The sequence below is a fragment of the Scomber japonicus genome, chromosome 5 (assembly GCF_027409825.1).
Source record: "Scomber japonicus isolate fScoJap1 chromosome 5, fScoJap1.pri, whole genome shotgun sequence".
Classification (NCBI taxonomy): domain Eukaryota; kingdom Metazoa; phylum Chordata; class Actinopteri; order Scombriformes; family Scombridae; genus Scomber; species Scomber japonicus.
In genome coordinates, this window is record NC_070582.1 from 12,222,120 (window position 1) to 12,239,685 (window position 17,566).

A 17,566-nucleotide genomic window follows, 5' to 3' on the forward strand; every position below is an offset into this window, starting at 1 on the left:
GCAAGGTCTCTTCTGGGAGCTTTTCCGTATGTACAATGGAAGTTATACAACATTTACCTCATTTGACTTTCCATGCTGGTTAAGTTTCTCAGGAATTTCCTTTTGGGACTCATCAAGGTTAGACTGTCTCATACAGTATTGCTGTGTTTGGATTTTATAAACATGGTGAATGTATCATTACCGACCTCAGGCTTATGACAGTTGAATGCTGAAACAGTGCTACCTCACTCTTCTAGAGAAATATGCAATTCCTAATGCAGAAAATGTTGAGTTACAAATCTGCTGTAATATACTGTATGTGGACAATCAAATAGACATATCATTGCAAACAAATATCACTGAACCTGACAACTACAAAAACCTAGGTTGATGTGAGTTTTGGTCTTTGATGAACATATTTCTTGGATATGTGGCCATGAGGAATAAAACAATCTTTTGTGCTGTAGAAAGGCTCCATTTTTTTCCACACATCAGTATTTTATTTAGGAACTTCCTAGTACTTTTTCATTCATGAATAAATACACGATTTAAAGAAAGAGCTACATTACATGCCTAATAAAGTAAGATTTTTACAACATATCAATCACTTAAACTTCATTTATATACCTTTTTATAACAAGTTGAATGCAATTCAAAGAGTTTTACAAATGATTAATAAATGCATAAACTGTATTAGGAGACAAATCTACACCAAGATGCCAAAATTAAAACTATATGATTTGTAAATGTAAACTAAACAAATAAAGATAATTGAAAGAAAAACATTCATTAAAACCTACTTTAAAATAATTAAACGAATAATACAGCCATAAAAGATAAGTAAATGGAAAGAGAACACTGAAAATAAATGAAAATAGAACAAAATACAAAATAAAATTACCCAATTATTAAATAAAACCAAAGTAAATAAAGCATTATTTTTAGAAATTGAGCTTCTGCACTTAAAATTATGTAGCAGAATATAAGTGCAGAGCAAGAAATGAAAACAAGAAACATACAAATAAATAAGTAAATACCAAATAAGTGCAAGGCCAGATGGGGGTAGCATTTCCTCCTCTATAGTCGACACATGGACCATTTCAGGTTTGGAAGCAGAATTAATCCACAAACCTGCAAATGTTTCAGTATTTTCAATTGATCATCATATTGACATCTATACTCTAAGAGGAGCTAAGAGTGGAGAACAATTATTAATTCAATTTTAAAGAGTTCCTAAATAGTTGTTTGTTTTTTTAATTGCGAATGGAAGTTTGTGTTTTAACAATTACATTTCTGGCAATCCAGATTTGTTTGTTTTTCCACTAAATGCGATTCATCACATTAAGTTTATCAAATCAAATGTGGCAGAGGAAGTACAGAGAGAGTCTGTGTTGAGAATTAATTCCTGAACTCTGCAGCAGACCCATGTGGCCCACGATGTCTCTACTAATGGAGATGAGAGCTCATGGGTCAGGGGATGAGGGCGCGGGGGAAGGGTTGCAGGATTTACAGTTGGGATAGTTATTCTATAGTGATACTGCTGGAGTGGCATCTGGAACAGTGTGGAAGATGCTGCAGGCACAATGAGGGGTATTATGAGATGGATATCTCCGCCCACGGTCCCCGCCCACCAGGGAGCAATAATACCAGTCAAATCACTCTGCAGATGAGGAAATGACTGTCCGGGTACAAGACTAGAGGAATACCGTGTGGGGATATTTATTTTCCATCTTTGAATAGGGAAAGACACTTAACTATAACTTATGAAAGAGGAAATCCTTTTTCTCAAATCTGGGGACATCCATGAATGAACAGGATTTGTTTCTCATTTTGTTGGCCAGACCTGCAACTTGTGATGCTATTCAGTATGTTTTGGTGTTGATGGTAGTTGATGCAGATGTTGGTGCCTCTGTGACTCCAACGCTCCAAAACCATGGCTCTGATGGATCTTCTGAAGCAGAAATACGTGTGGCGATATCTCCTGGATTTAATGGCAGAATGCATTTTTATCAGTCAAGTGAATTATCATTTTTATTAGGACTTCTGTGCCTATGTGGATGATTTGCTGATAAAGGCTTATACAGACTCTTTGCACCTTTTTTTTGACACAATGCCTTACCATGATGAAGAATACCCAGGCCAGCCCCTCTGGCAATCGGTGCTGCTCTTCTGCTGTAAGGGTATGATCGAGGGCATCATGGTCATACTCTTCTTCTGGCTTCTTGTGCAGGTCCTCTTCACCAAACAAGTGGAAGGTATGGTTTTACAGGTTCTATAATTTTAGGCAATTGTGGTAAAACAGTACACGTACTTTTATGTAATCAAGGGGTTGCATGGGGATACATTATAAGTATTTTTTACATGTAATTCTATGTAATTGCTCTTATCGTTCTCTCCTATGTCTGTAGTTCACCTCCAAATTCTTCTTCTGGTTGGACTAATCGTTTTTTGCCTGTGTTTGGTCCTGGGATGTATTCTGTGCTGGAGGACAAGTCAAATTTGTCAAGTAAAACACAAAGAACCTGTGACATCACCTGTGACAGCTCCTGCTGAACCTGTGGTCTTTGCCCAGAGCCCACCTCCCTCAGCTGCGACAACAACGTCCAGACAGCAATATGAGGAGCTCGATGGAGATACACTGGAGTACCCCTCCACATTCTCCAGTCCTGCCCCTTCTGAGGGTGAATTTAGCTCCCAGCCATTCCCTAATCTAGCGCGTTCTGCCTCTGAGAGAAAAGATCACAGGTCTTATTTTTCCCTGCGCCGTCTCAGCCAGCCACTATCATCACCACTTTATAAACCCATAGATCCCAGCCATAGATCTATGCCTTCATTTCCAAAACTGGGACTGTTGTCCAAAACATGTAAGGCTCTGCAGAGACGCTGCACTGTGACTGGGGATAGTATATCTTATAATGAAGACAGCAGACTCACCAGCTCCAGTGCTGTCTCTCCTTCTATGCCTGAAGAACCAATCCCACTGGTTCCACTAAGCTACGGCTCCAGCTGCAAACAGCGAATAGCACCAAAACCTTGCCTCCATTTCACTATGGCCTTCTCTCCAGAGCAGCAAACCCTGACCATCACTTTCCTCAGCTTCACTGGGATATCCCACAGACTGGAGGATGTGTCTGTGCTGGGTAGCATGCCACCTCTGTACCCCTTTCCCACACAGGCCTCTATCCAAAGCAGCCTCAGCCCAGAGCCCTACAGCCGGGTGCTGACTCTGAAGGTGAGCTCTGTGGAGGAGCTCCAGAAGTGCACTCTTAGAGTAGCTGTGTACACACGGGAACTACCCAACCAGAGAGGCACCACACTGGGTGAGCTGGAGGCCGAGTGTGGAGAAAGAGACTGGAAATCAGGCCGTGAATTTCATTTCATGAGAGAGCTTAACCCAGACAAAAAAAAGGTAGCGATCCATTAAATTAATAAATGTGACTTTTAATGATTGAACAGCCCCTCCAGACATATGAAAATACAGTGTTTGGAATAAATATTTTTATTTTTTTCCACACAAAAAGTTGAATGAAAAGGTCCTCTTTGAAAAAAACAATTAATGTTTTTAATTTCAAAAATGTGACTGCTGGACACAAGATATCTGTTTTTGCACTGAAAAGTCCATTATCAGTGTTTGTTTGCTTTCAAGTCTCCACATCACACTTATGCAAGTTGCATATTTGACCACAATTGGCACCAAACTAGTTGTGATGTCACAAATTATGCTCGTAAACATATTCAACTTAAATATAAGCTAAGTTGAATGGAGGAAGACTTTACATGGAGGTTTCCAATTGAATGATCTATTGAAATAAGCAGGAGACAAAGAAATGGAGACAAATTAAGTATTTTTGTTCAATTTTCTTATTTTACTGTGTTGCATATGGACACAGGGGCTTGATTTCTGTTGTCATTATCATTACAATGTTTTTCCCCTGATAATGTGTGTGATTTCACAATACAAAGGAAAAGCCTCTTGCTATATTTCCTCCTGATTGAAGTATCCCTCTCTGCTCTCTGAACTTTTGCCCTTTGACTGCAGAGTCTGATCTCCCAGGATCCACTGATCTCTAAGGGGCTTAGCTGTCCTCCACAGATCTTCATTTTACTTCAGTATCAGACTCTGGCCCATCAAATCAAAGTCACAGTCCTCAGAGCAGATAACCTCGACAGCCTCATTCAAACACCAGCTGCAGCAGGTAAAACCAGCATCTAATGACATCAATTTGATAAAAAAGTGTGTTTCTTTTTGGAATCCCTTAAGGACATGGAGTCATTATGTAAGTTGCATGTGTAGAACTAACCTTTGCATTTTAGGGGCAGAGGTAAAATAATTCCCTATGTTTGCTTTTAATGTTTAGAGGATTAAATTAGGTTTTACAGGACTGCAATGCAGTGAGAGATCATCCCTTTTTTTAATGACATTGTGGTTTAATCCTTCACTATTCAAAATCCTCAGGAAAATGTTTCAATCTCCTCTGGATCTCTGCTCCGACAGATCTAATCTTTGTTTGCATTAGCCTGTCTACGCATTATTTTTATTGCCGGCAAGCACATCCTGTGCACAAAGCCATTAGGTATTATGATATCTGTTTCATGCACAATATGTTACATAAACCTGACTTGGGGACATAATTTTAATTGTTATGTATCAGATTCTGAAAGTACTTAGTAATGGATATTTAGACAGAGTAGATTAGACAGAATTAAATTACAATGGGGAGAGACAAAATCTTCCTCTATTTTACCCACATCCAATACTTTTCTTGTTTGATATAATTTCTGTGTGTATGTTTTTATAAATAAGTAAAAGAATCACTGATTGAAAATTCAATTCTAATTTTGTTTATATGAAAACAGTGAGAGTGCCACTGCTCTCCAGGGACCAATGTAATTTAATAGTAACTAATAAATACAAAATCATTTTTTCCAGACTTTATGAGGTTTTATGTAACTGTGTACAGATTACCAGGTGGTGATCAATCTGCACCATGAGGGGCTTGTGATCGGCAGCAGAGAAACTAAAGGTGGGGCGTGTACTGTGTGGAATACCTCTTTCCTGTTTGACCTGCCTCCAGGAGACATCCATCAGCTGCCCCTCACATTGGAGTTCAAAATCATGCATGTAAGACTGCTTTGGAATCTTAAAATTACAGATTACAATTTAATTAAATGATTATTTGTTAAATAAACTGATATGAGTAGCCTAATTGAATTGTATTGTACCTGTCTCGTGAAGTAAAATGGCACAACGCCCATCTCCCTTTTTGTGTGACAGACTCAGCTGTTTTCAGAGGGCAAAGTTCTTGGTCGAGTCCTCATCGGTGCAGAGGCTGCAGATGCAGGACGAGCTCATTGGAGGGACATGTGCAGCCTGCAGGTGGAGCAGACACGCTGGCACATGGTTCAACCAGAACATCTATACCAGAGCTCAGTCACAAACTGGGAAAACTATACTGTGACCAGTGGATGAGACGTACTGGACTGAATTCAATGGGTATTCAAAATGTGCTGACATATTGGAGTCGGTCAACTTTTCCATCTGGTGCACACAGCTAATGACTAACTTTGTATGTCAAAATGACTGCAGTTCTGATGAACTGATATATGTGCAACAAAATATCTACAATGGCCTTATTTCTGTGTATCAACCTGTGCATTTTCTTGTAGGAATGTGCAAATGATTCAGAGTTTGTAGGCTAAATTATGTTTTTTTGTTAAATGTTTCTTAATTCTGGAGAACCAGGCAAGTGAAAATATAACACTTTCAACCTTCTCTGCCAGCGACAAGGAGAAAACAATATATTTAAACATCAACATTATAACAAAATGGTTAATATCCAGAAGTACTCGAGAGGTATTCTAGTATTCAGCCCCTCCCTGCAACTACAACACACTTTATTATTCATTCAATGTTTGAGTAGCATGTAATACACACAAATGTACTTTATATACTCTAATGCTAAGTTTAAAACTTATTTTTGGCTGTGGGATGTTCTGAATGTAAAAATTATGTGAGGAACATATCAGATCATATCAATAAAACACTTTTGCCTGAGATGGCTTCGTGACATTTATTAACACAAACATCAGTAAACATTTTCAAACTGTTGCTGTTATTTACTTTTCATCATTTTCTGTTACACTGCCATTAAGATAGATAGATAGATAGATAGATAGATAGATAGATAGATAGATAGATAAAAATAAACAACAAAATTAAATTAAATTGTTCACTATATTTTTTAAGATAAAAACTTTTAAAAAAAACTCGATACTTGTCCATTTAAGCTAAAAGGCACAAACATGACCTATCAGTGTGCAGACTTCTTTATAGCAGAAGCCTCAGGCTTCAGGCTCAGTCTTCATCCTCTCCTTCTTCATCAGTGCTACAGATATCTACAGGCTCAGCCAGGAATACTCCATCAGGATAAAGGGAAGGTGACCTCCGCTGCAGGTCAATCTCATCTGAGAAGTGGCTTGGCACACCAACATCAGAGGACTTGTCTGATTCTTTTTCAGCAGTAGCTGCAAAGTCCTGGATTGGGTGCATAACCCTCATAGCTGAATAAATAGAAGAAAAAGGGGAAAATAATTAAAAACAAGACAAATATTTTAAAACGTCATATCTACAGTCAAAAGTTTGGACACACCTTTTCGTTCCTTTGAATGAGAAAGTATGCCAAAACATTTGACAACAGGTTTTTAGTAGCCTGCACACACCGAGGATGGAAAACAAAAGTAGATAGGGGAGGCAAATAAATTCAAATCAGGGACTAATCCACTAAAAGAGATTATCCGTCTTAACAAAAATAGTTTAAAAAAAGTCCAGTTAGTCACGAAAATGTGGCATTTGTGGAGAAATCCCAGACAAAGATAAAGACATGAATCCCATACGTCTACCCAAAGGCTACAAACTGTAAACACAGCAAACATTACAGCACACATCTATACTACTGGTTACACTGACTCATGCACAGCTTCACCTTGCAGCAGATTTTCTTTTTTTGCCTTCAGATTGCTGATTTTTGCACTCATAGCTGACATCTGGCAGAGGGAAAAATGGTTTCAGATCTCTTAGTTCAGTTTCCTTGTAAATATTTGTGTCCATTTTCACTTTTATACATTTTAATAGCAGCCATAGAAGAAGTGTAAAATAGTACAAAAGGGTTTGATTTTCAAGTGTAACTTTCTGTTTAACAGACCTTGACCTTGTTGTCTGTAGTTTTTAGAAGAATTTGAAATTTATTTGATTGTTTTAGAGTCATTTCAAATGTATTGGTGCTTCATGCATCTCAGAATTTGTAATGACTTTGAAACAGACTTTTTCATACTTTGTCTAGATGTCACTAAGTGTTATCACATCATGGCAACCACAGGTCTTCAACAACAGCACTGTAACTCTTTCCTATCCTCTTGCTGTTGAGTCAGATGTGTTCCAGCCGAGCGGTTCACTCCTCAGCTTCAAATCCGATTATTTTCAGAGTAGAAAGAGTCATATGTGAGATTATAGCTGAACTACAGAAAATGTGAAAAGTGTCCATGCAGCCAGTCCGACCTCGCACCCCATTTACTGCATGTTCTTTGATTAAAGCAGAAACAGGGATTAGTGCTGTCTGCACATATGTGCATGTGTGTATGTAATGAATGAATGTGGCACAAGCTCTTTTAATATATTGATATAATCTGTGTGCCATGATCATACACATTAATGACATTAATTTGCACATTTTGCAGTCAGACAAACATAGATGATCTTTTGAGTGGTGCAGTGGCTGGACACTTTATGTTGATGTTGTAGTCATTTTAGCTGCAGCTGTAATGAATGTGCTGGCAGAGGTTTGGGTTCGGAGGTTCAACAGGATATATCAACAGATTAGACACATGCATGTATACACTGTCTCTTAGGGGCTGGCTGTTTACAACCTGGAGGCTCTTGCTGTGGATGTTTGTCTCAGCTTGTGCCTCTTCCTCTGGCCCTCGCTCCTCACTTCCTGGCCAGTCGTAGCCCTCTTCATCCTCTTCATCCTCTTCAAACACTGGCATCAAACCTGAGCCCTGATGCCAGCTTCTCCTCTCCACCGGACTCTGAATGAAAAATATGCAGCTATTAGTATCATCCATTTTATAGCTGTCACTATTTGTTCGTCACAATTCTCATATTCATTTCACTTTTCTAACCTTGATATTATTAGATGGTGGAGTCCAGTCTTGGTGTGACCCGGTTCCAGTCAGAGCAGCCTTTCCAGTGTCCTTTGCCTCTCGCTCCTTAAAGAGACTCTTAAGCTAACAATTGAATGATATTTGTGGTAAGATAAAGAATTTCCTTTATGGCACTTGTGTTTTGGGATTTAAAAATTAAATGAAATCATGCTTTTACCTGCTCAGTGACCATCTTCCTCTGTTGGTCAACCTCTTCATTAACTGGACAGACAGTTTTATTATTCCTGCCATCAACAGATGAGTTTTCATCTTTAACCTGTGGACAAGAAGTCTGTCTGTTATTATATCCACCACCATAGGAGGCCATCTTTAGAAGTGTCCTTTTTATGAACTTTACCGGGTAAAGCTGCCTTAGTGTTTGAAGTTTCTGGACTGCCAGCATTTTCTCCTGCTCCAGCTGGTTTGCCTTCCTCCTGCTCTCTAAGACGACCATATGGAGGAAGGGGTTTCAGAGCTGAGCCGGTGAGTAAAATCAACACATTATCTAGAAGCTAATTTAAAAACAGGTTTGTACCTTCTAGCTGGGCTTTCAGTGTGTCTTCATCTTGATTGTCCTTAGATGCCCTTTTCACCTGCTATCGTGACAAAAAAAAAAGATTAACACCCCTGAAGATGATGTAACTGCACCTTAAGCTCCAGAGCAGAAGTATTGATTTGGCCCTCAGTTTTTTCAGTCTCTTTCAGCTTTTATATACTCTTCAGAGCATCTTCCCTACAGATGAAACCTGTCACATCCTCCTAATCTTAAAACAATCAGACAGTTATATGAAAAAATATCACTTTTCCATCAGCTCCCTCTCTCTATCTGCCAGTTTCAGCTTCAGCCTTTAAGCTTCACTGCTTTGTAAACAAATCTGATTATCAGGTAATATATTTCTAGCCTATATTTACTTGGATTTACTCTTTTTATGTGGCCACATAAAAGTACGTCAGTGTAAACATGTATAAATCCATGGTTAAATGCTTTAGTTTCCTTTACTCTAAGCTGTTTTGTGTGCTAAAATTAAGCTCAGGGGAGGAGCAACATAGAGCAACTTGTTACCTGAGAGCTTTTGTTTTGACTGCTGTGGGAGATTGATGCTGGGTCCCATAATAAAGAGGATTCAGTCTGTGATGGTATGTTGAGGCTAAAACAATAGAGAGCCAGATGAAGAGATAGATCACAGAATTTAATTTTGAGCATTTGGTAACAGTGCATGTTGAAAATCTCATCAAAATCCACCCACTCTGTCACTGTGTCCTTGTCCTGAGATTGCACAGCTTCACACCCTGAAAATACAAAGTCACAGCAGTTATGCCCCCCTGTGTTTAAGTTAGACAAATTGTCTTGTGAAGGATGCCTGCTGTACATGGTTGGTAATCTTGTTAAATAGTTAGCAGCTTGTTAAATGCATTCTCCTTTACCTTTATGCTTACATCTCTGAAGCAGCGCCTGACTCCTGCTCCTTTCCAACTCCAGCTCCTGTCTGCATGCATCAAGCTCAATCCTTAGCAGCGAATCAGATTCAATCTGTTTTTAAAAAGCATATAATTAAACAACCCATATTTATCTACTAGAGTACCATTCAAAAGCTTTTACACACTTTCTCATTGAAGTGAATAGGAAGTGTGTCCAATCCTGGTAAACTGTGCTTAAAGTCCGTGTAAAGTAAGAATAAATATGTCTTCTGAGTTGGACATACCACAGAAAAGTGTGTTGTTAACCACCCTGCCAAATTTGAATGATTAAAAAAATGGCCAAATGTATGAAATTGGGCTTCAAAGTTGTGTAAAAAGCAGACTCTTTCTCTGCTCCCAAACGCTGTGGGAGTGCCCGCAGAGTCAGCTGAAGCCCCGCCCCCTACTAAGTGTCACCTGTCAATCAAGGTTACTACCTCTACCAGAAACATGGACTATGTGTGTCTGAGAGCTTTCTGCCGCTAGCTCGGTGGCTAGCTCGGCGGCTAACTCAGCTAACTGGCTAACTGTAGACTATAGTAGTAGTAGTGTGCGCTGAATGTATTTATACCTACAGCAGCAGGAGCAGGTTTATGCTAATCACCGCCACGTTTCGTAACGCGGAGGTGATTTTCAGACCAGCCCACTAAATCCTGAACACAGAAATCTTGAAACACAGTTTGTGAAGCCTAGCTCCACAATTCAAATCTAAATGGTTGAAATGCTTTTTACACCTTTTTTAGAAATACATTTATGACCTATTTAATGTGTTTAGAAGAAAATGTCTGAATTCACTTTACACAGTCTTTAAGAAGCTTTTTCTCTGAACAGGAAAATGTCTTGATTGTGAGTGATTTAGGCAGCAATCAATTTGCTTTGTTTGTATTTGGTAATTTGCAATACACTGTATCTCCCTTGTCTTTCTGGCCTTCTTCCGAATTTTTTTCTACCTCAGTTGTCATTTGTTTTCCACTTGGAACTGAAATTAATAGCCTACATTAAAATGCATTATTTAGTTAGTTCATAGCTGTAAAGACAGCCTTACATTATTTCTGGAGTTGTTCCTCTGGTGCTCTTCTAACTTCTCCTGCGTGGACTGCAAGGTCAAAGCCACTTTTTGCCATTTCTCACTCCAGTTTGAGGTCACAGCTCTCAGCTCCTCAATTTTTTGGACTCTCACTGCATCTTGTCTCCGATACTTGTCCTCCTGCTGGCGAAGCTTCTCCTCCTTCTCATGGATCCCAGCCTCAAAAATCAAACAACTATCCTGCAGTTTCTGTTTTTCTAATTCTAAAGCTTCCAATGATTCCCTGAAAGATTAATGCATGATTTCAGCATAAAGAGGATGATTCGGTTGGTCTGCAGAAGGATCATCTAAAAATATAGAAAATAGTGCTTGTTCGCTGTCTCACCCAAGCTGATGGCACTTTTCCTTCATCTCTGTTAGTTCCTTGTTCTCATCATTCATTTTGATAAGAAGCTCCTCTTTTTCACTGATCAGCTGGGAGCGTTCTGCCTCCAGATCTATGATCTGTTTTGTGTTTGTGACTTTTTCCGATGTTAGCTCCTGTAGCTGGGACTGTGATGCCTCCAGTCTCCGTTTGACCATTTCAAGCTCACGTGTAAGCTTTTCAATTACCTGGTGTAAAGACACAACAAGAATAAATTAATAAAGAATTAAGAGTGACAAAACTCCACTTAAACAACCCCTACTTAATGATTTAACCTCTCTGAGAGCCTTTGTTTCTTCCTTCATCAGGACAGTTTCCCGTTGGCTGTCGTGAGAATCGGCCTGATGATTGTGGAGCTCACGACTCTCTGAGCCCTGTTGGATCTTTTCCAGCTGCAGCTCTTGCTGATTCACCATCTGCTGGAGATTGGCTTTCTCCTATAGGAAATACATGCAAAATAACCTTATCACAATTCTAAAGTATTAGATTTTGATGTTAGGAATCTCAGTCATTGTAGATTGAATGAATTAAGATATACCTGGGTCAAATGATCTTTGTCAGACAGAGCTGCTGATAAATTGGCATTCAGTTCTTTTATATTTTCCTCCAGCTTCAGCACTTGAGTGGACAAGATGGCTTTTTCCTTAGCAGAATTAGAAAGCAAATTTCTGAGTGAATATAAGGTTCCTTTTGTAAAAATCTACCACGTAGCATGAATTAATGTTGAATCGAAACAGGTAACTGACCAGACATGCTTGGCTGATCTTGTTGTTTGCTTCACTCAGCTGATCTTGCACTTCAGAGTGGTTCTGCACTGTGTGGTTAATGCTCTGCATCATCTCCTCTATTTGATTCAACAGTGTCTTCTGTGCCTATGGAGCACAGAAAAAAATATGGCACAACATTTTTAAAAAGTGCTGCGCAACAGTCTCCTGCAGTTGTAGGTTTGTAATTTCAGCTTTTAAACTGACCTCTGTAGAAGTCTGGAGTTTCTGGAGTGCATTGTCTCGCTCTTCCTCTTGTGTCTTTGCTCTTGCTTCAGATTCTCTCAGAGCTGCTCTTAGTTTGGACAGCTCTGTGTCATCTGTCTGTGTCTCCTAATTTAAAGCCATGCGCAAAAGCAATAAGTGGCAACAATATACAGAATAATGCATTATTTAGAACACAAATTTACCCTAATAAAGCATAAAGCTTACACACCTGTCTGTTTAAGTCCTCTATATTCATTGGTAAAGCTCTACTCAGCGTGTCAGAAGTTTTTTCAGGAGAAACAGACTGAACGTGGCTCCCTCTGTTCAAAGTGGACTTCATCTGCAGCAGGTCCTTTTCCAGCTTTTGGACCCTTGAGAGTGAACTTCACATAAGATATTCTGTCATTTCTATGTCGTTAAGTTTTTCTTTTACATGTCTTTTGCTGCACTTACTTTTCATGGAGCTCTCTACGCTGCCAACTCTTTTCAAATTGGGATAATTCAGCTGCGTCCCTCTCCTGCTTAAGACCCTTCACCTCTGTTTGCTTCTGTAACACATCAGTGCAGGTTTAGAGAAGGCTGTGTGCCACTAAAATACAACACTGTTCAATCTTTATCACTTGAAAACAACCCAAATATCCAGAGGCAAGAAGAGAGGAACAAATGCAAAAAATGTAGATCATATAATTTGTTTCCATTGACATTTAAACCTTTTAACTTTCCCTCACCTTATGTGCCATGTCAAGCATCTGTGCAGTACTTATGTTATAGTTCAACTGTGCGTCTCTTGACTTCAGCAGGTCAAGCTGGGTGTCCAGACGCTCAAAAGCATCCTGCATCCATTCCACCAGCTCTGGTTGCCTAAAGCTACTTTCAACTCGGGCAGCCCGCAATCCAGTCCCCCTAAAAGATCGTGGAGCACCCTCAGGTGCCAGATAGGACAGAGACTGCCATCTCCTCATACCTGGGTCATTCTGTCTGAAACCACTAGTGCTGCCAGATGTGCTAAAACACAACCAGACAACATTTATTAAACCACACTGATTTAAAAAATATCATATCAATATGATGTTTAAAAACGGTATCATTCTCCCCTCACCTTGAGTTGACTTTGGACAGAAACCCTGATCCAGAGACAGTTTCCATCCCACACCATCCTGAGGACTAACAATGAAAACCAAAACATTTTTAAAGTAACTACACTTTGTTCTGACTGTTCTACCACCAAAATAACATAACTGGGTCCTACCTGGGCCTTGAAGCGAGATTTGGTATCCCACATATCGAAATCCGTGAGAGAGAATGGACTTGAACTTCTGTACATGGGTCTTAACATCTTAGAGTGTCTTCCTAAATCTGAGCCATCACATCCCTTTGTAAGGGAGAGGCTGCACTCCTCGTCTACCCACGTCTGCCCAAGTGACAGGGATAGATTTTCACACAAAGGTGACAGCTTGAGGCATGGGACTATTCTTAGATCATGTGTCTTGATTTTCCACTGCTTGCTTGAAGCACTACATGGTTATTTCAGTGTGTTTACAATCTACAAATGTGCTGATTTGATTCCATGTGTGTTTCTATAATTCACACAATTTCCCCTAAACGAATTCAAGTATGTTTGGGTGAAATGTATCATGGCAAGGGCTAAGAAAAGAAACAACACATGCTAAGAATGATATTGTTGAGTCTGCACTGAATGACACTTTCTCTTACAGTACCTTGCTGCAGAAATGCTCTCCTGTCCACTGAAAATGTTCACTTGTTCTTTCTCGTATGCCTCAAAGCTTTGATTGCATGATTTTCGGTGTATAGCCCTTGAGCTTAGTATCCATGGGTAACCACTGTACACAAGACGTAGGTAGGTGTGTCACAGTTCATAGTCTCCACATGATCTCACTGAGTCTGCTGACTGCCTGTTTGTTGACATGAGTTGTTAAGAATATCTCCCTGTAATCAGAATACAGACAGTCCCACTCTGATCAATTATTCATGAAAGTGAATATGATTCATTATGATTGTCTTTTGGGACAGGGAGATATTATGTTCTTATAATGGTGTGTTTAGGAATTTATCTTAGTATCAGGCGTAGGTAGTCATATGATCAGTTGTGAGATAATATCATGGTTATAGAAGAATGCTCATACTGTGCAGCTACGTGTGAAATACTGCATGCTTCTGACTAAATCCAAAGTTGTTTCCTTGCATAAGCCTGCCAGATCATTATTCAGAAGAAGTGCTCTCTTTCAAATATATTCCACTTCCCAAATGATGCTCATAATTGCCATAAAGTAAGCATTACATTAGAATAATCTTAATAAGATTCTGGATGAGTGGCTCTCAATGTAATCACACACAACAATCTTAAGAATGATACACAAGGAATGTAAGCAGGTGAAACTGTTTATGTGAACTGCAAACAATCAATGCAAAGATGTAAAGAGTGCAACGAGGGATTAGATATTGAATGGTATACATACAGTAGATGGTAATGTACAGTATATACAGCTTGTTCAAATATACAGTAATGAATTAAATGTATTGCACAATTTGTGTTATAGAAAGTGGTGATTGTAGTCAGTGGTTTAATGTAACTAAGTATATTTACTCAAGCTCAATAGTTATGAGTTACTCCTCAGATAATGATTTTGCATCAAATAATACATTTCGATATCTTGTTATTCTGTTAAAATGTTATAAACTTTGAGCTACATTAGTGTGTGATAGGATACATTGTCACTTGTGGCCTGGGGCCAATTGTAACACTTTGTTACAATTGGCCCCAGGCCACAAGTGACAATGTAAGTAACTTGTTGCAGCCATCTTGCAGACATGACAAAATCTCATATGCTAGCTAGCAACAACTATATTTACATAGATTGTTCATGTTAATTTTTAACCAATGATCTAAAGGTTAAATGGTGAGTGTATCTTTTGGTCATTGGATTTTCTTTTCAGGAGCAAGTATTGAAAAAAAGTGGTTGTTTGATTTTCATTTTAAAATACAAAGATTACACTGAAATACGAGCTGTTTGACCTTTTTCTGGGCAAAAAGGGATGTGCAGAAATTTAAAAACGGTTTGATTTTCTTTTCATATTTAGAATAATAAAAAATAAAATATGCATTTGCTACAGGGACAGTAGGGCGGGTTTGGACCGGCGCCCGTGAGAACACTGTGTTTACTACGGGATGCACAGTCTGTTGTTGTTGTTTTAGGGTAAGTCCAATTTCCTATCCTATTTGAAGATCTGTTTAATCACTTTTATTGTATTATAGGGAACATCATCAGTTGTATAATAGGGAGTATTAAGATCTATACTGAAGTAATAGGGTGGATCTAAAAGTACATTCAAATATTCAGGTCATCAAGTTAAGTAAACAGTAAGTATTTTCTGAAATGGTAAATGATAAGAATAAAAGGTAAGTTATATGACTAGTGTTAAAGTAAAAAAGGTAAGTATTGGGGTAGATCTAAAAGTAAGTATTAAGGATTTGTTGTAATATTAAAGTATAAGGTAAGTATTTAGATGATTTCAGATTTCAGATTTGATTGTCAGACTGGTTATGTAAACTAGGGAGTCAAAGGCAATGCACAGGTTGACACACATTATAATCTGCCCCAGATTGGACACACTGTGAGGGCCTTCTTCAGATAAAGGTGTCTGATTATAACGGCCAAAAAACAACCTCTGACCTTGAGGCCCACTACTGATCAGAGATAAATCTAGGAATCCCAGGATAAGAACTTAGACTGACCCTAAAAACACGTCTTGTTAAGTTACAAAAAAGAAACCTGGAATTAGTAATAATAATTAAAAGACACAAACAATTAAAAATTATTTAGAATATGTCAAGTGTTCAATAGGGAGGAGTATTAGAATCTGTTCTGAGGTAAGTATTAGGGTGGATCTAAAGGTAGATTAAAGTGTTCAAAACATCAAGGTAAGTAAAACATGGGAAGTAATTTCTGAAACAGTAAATAGTAAGTATAAAGGTAATAGGTAAGTTATAGGACTAATGTTGAAGTAAGTAAAAAAAGGATTAGGGTAGATCTGAAAGCAAGTATTAAGGAGTTGTTGTAAATATTAAGGTAATTATTGGCTACGTCTTAAGATGAGAAATAAGACAATTAACTTGAAAAGTAGGCTACAGATTTCAGATTGGATTGTCAGGTTGGTCATGTGTAGTGCACCATGGGATCAAGGTCCTGCCACCCTGGACCACCATGCCCCACGTACTGTTCCTAGAGTCAGAATTCAGGGGGACCGCTTACTTACCACCTGACCTGACCTGAAGTTCCTGGTCTCACTGCTCCTTCTTGCTATATTGAGGGATCCAATGCCAGGCTTAACCTGGGTAACCCAACTGGAAGCCACCAGGACCAGCCACAACAGAACGCTTAAGGGATCAGGGACAATGCCTCCCTCCCCAGGAAACCCTGATGTCTCCCTCAGGATCAGGAATAACCAGGACCAGCCACGTCAGAGCAGTACCTTCCCAGCTACCCCAAGGGGGGGAAGGACTGGGGCCAGCTGTGTTCAAGCACTGCCTCCCTTGTCCCCCAAGACATCCTCGGCATCTGGCTTTTTAAAGCATTCTCCTGTGTCCCATACACCGTACGACCCCAGGAAAAACAAAAATATAAATAAATGCAATTTATTAAAAAAAAAAATTGCCATTATACTCACCATAAAGCCTTCATGGCCTGGTCTCAGTGCATTGGTGGATTGGTCTTAGGGGAGTCTATTGGGCTGCATACTTAATTACCAAAGACACAATGCACAATTATTAACAGAATTAGGAAAGGATGTAACACTTTTTTTTGCCATTGAAGATGTAAGCATTGATGTTATTAAGTTAGCCCCAAGAAATAAACATATTTTGAAGGAGATTGGGTTCCCTGATACACCTTAGTTGGTGCATCTATCTCTGTAGAATATGGCGGAAATCCTTCTTTTTGTTCAGGTTAAGAGCAACCACAGGATATCATTTGGAGACATGAATACTATTATTAAGCTCTCCAAATTATTTAAAATTAGCTCATACTAATACACTACAGAATTAAAATAATATTACATGTATTTGTTATTGATAAATGCAAACAATATACCAAAATAATGTAACAAAAGAAGCCGGTCTGCATAATGAGTACTTTTACTTTTGATATTTAAAGTATATTTTTCTGTACTTGTACTTAAGTAACACTTTTTTTACTTGTTTTGGAGTACTTTTAGACAACAGTCTTTCTACTGATAATAGTGGTAATACATTGTGACTCAGGTTAACAAAAAAACAACAACAAAAAAAGAGAAGCTCATGAATGTGGGAATCAGTTTGTCACGTGTCACAATACATCTAAACTCTTATTTTGAAATATGCGTTACACCGGAAGCCGGATGGTGTCATCCAGAAGCTAACAGCAGTCGCGGCTTTAGACCATTCACGAAGCTAAGAAAGCTAAGAAGATAGCACTTTAAAGATTCTCAATAACGTTGTTCTCGTATTCATCC

General features: G+C 38.8%; 1 protein-coding gene and 1 pseudogene across 1 annotated transcript; one reads left to right on the top strand and one right to left on the bottom strand.

Moving 5' to 3' along the window:
* Nucleotides 1-2,089: 2,089 nt before the first annotated feature.
* syt18b (synaptotagmin XVIIIb) lies at nt 2,090-5,449 on the top strand. The gene is made up of 5 exons (XM_053319864.1): nt 2,090-2,234; nt 2,388-3,388; nt 4,019-4,175; nt 4,941-5,101; nt 5,255-5,449. The coding sequence occupies exons 1-5, from the start codon at nt 2,090-2,092 to the stop codon at nt 5,447-5,449; spliced, it is 1,659 nt and encodes a 552-aa protein (XP_053175839.1).
* An 885-nt stretch (nt 5,450-6,334) lies between these two features.
* On the bottom strand, nt 6,335-16,758 carry LOC128359371 (golgin subfamily A member 6-like protein 26; annotated as a pseudogene).
* Between the last annotated feature and the right edge of the window lie 808 nt (nt 16,759-17,566).

Bases quoted from the DNA above. Each gene is read 5' to 3' on its own strand.
- syt18b (XM_053319864.1), top strand. From the start codon at position 2,090: ATGCCTTACCATGATGAAGAATACCCAGGCCAGCCCCTCTGGCAATCG. The intron at 2,235-2,387 runs GTATGGTTTTAC...CTATGTCTGTAG, and splicing joins CTTCACCAAACAAGTGGAAG to TTCACCTCCAAATTCTTCTT. The intron at 4,176-4,940 runs GTAAAACCAGCA...AACTGTGTACAG, and splicing joins TCAAACACCAGCTGCAGCAG to ATTACCAGGTGGTGATCAAT.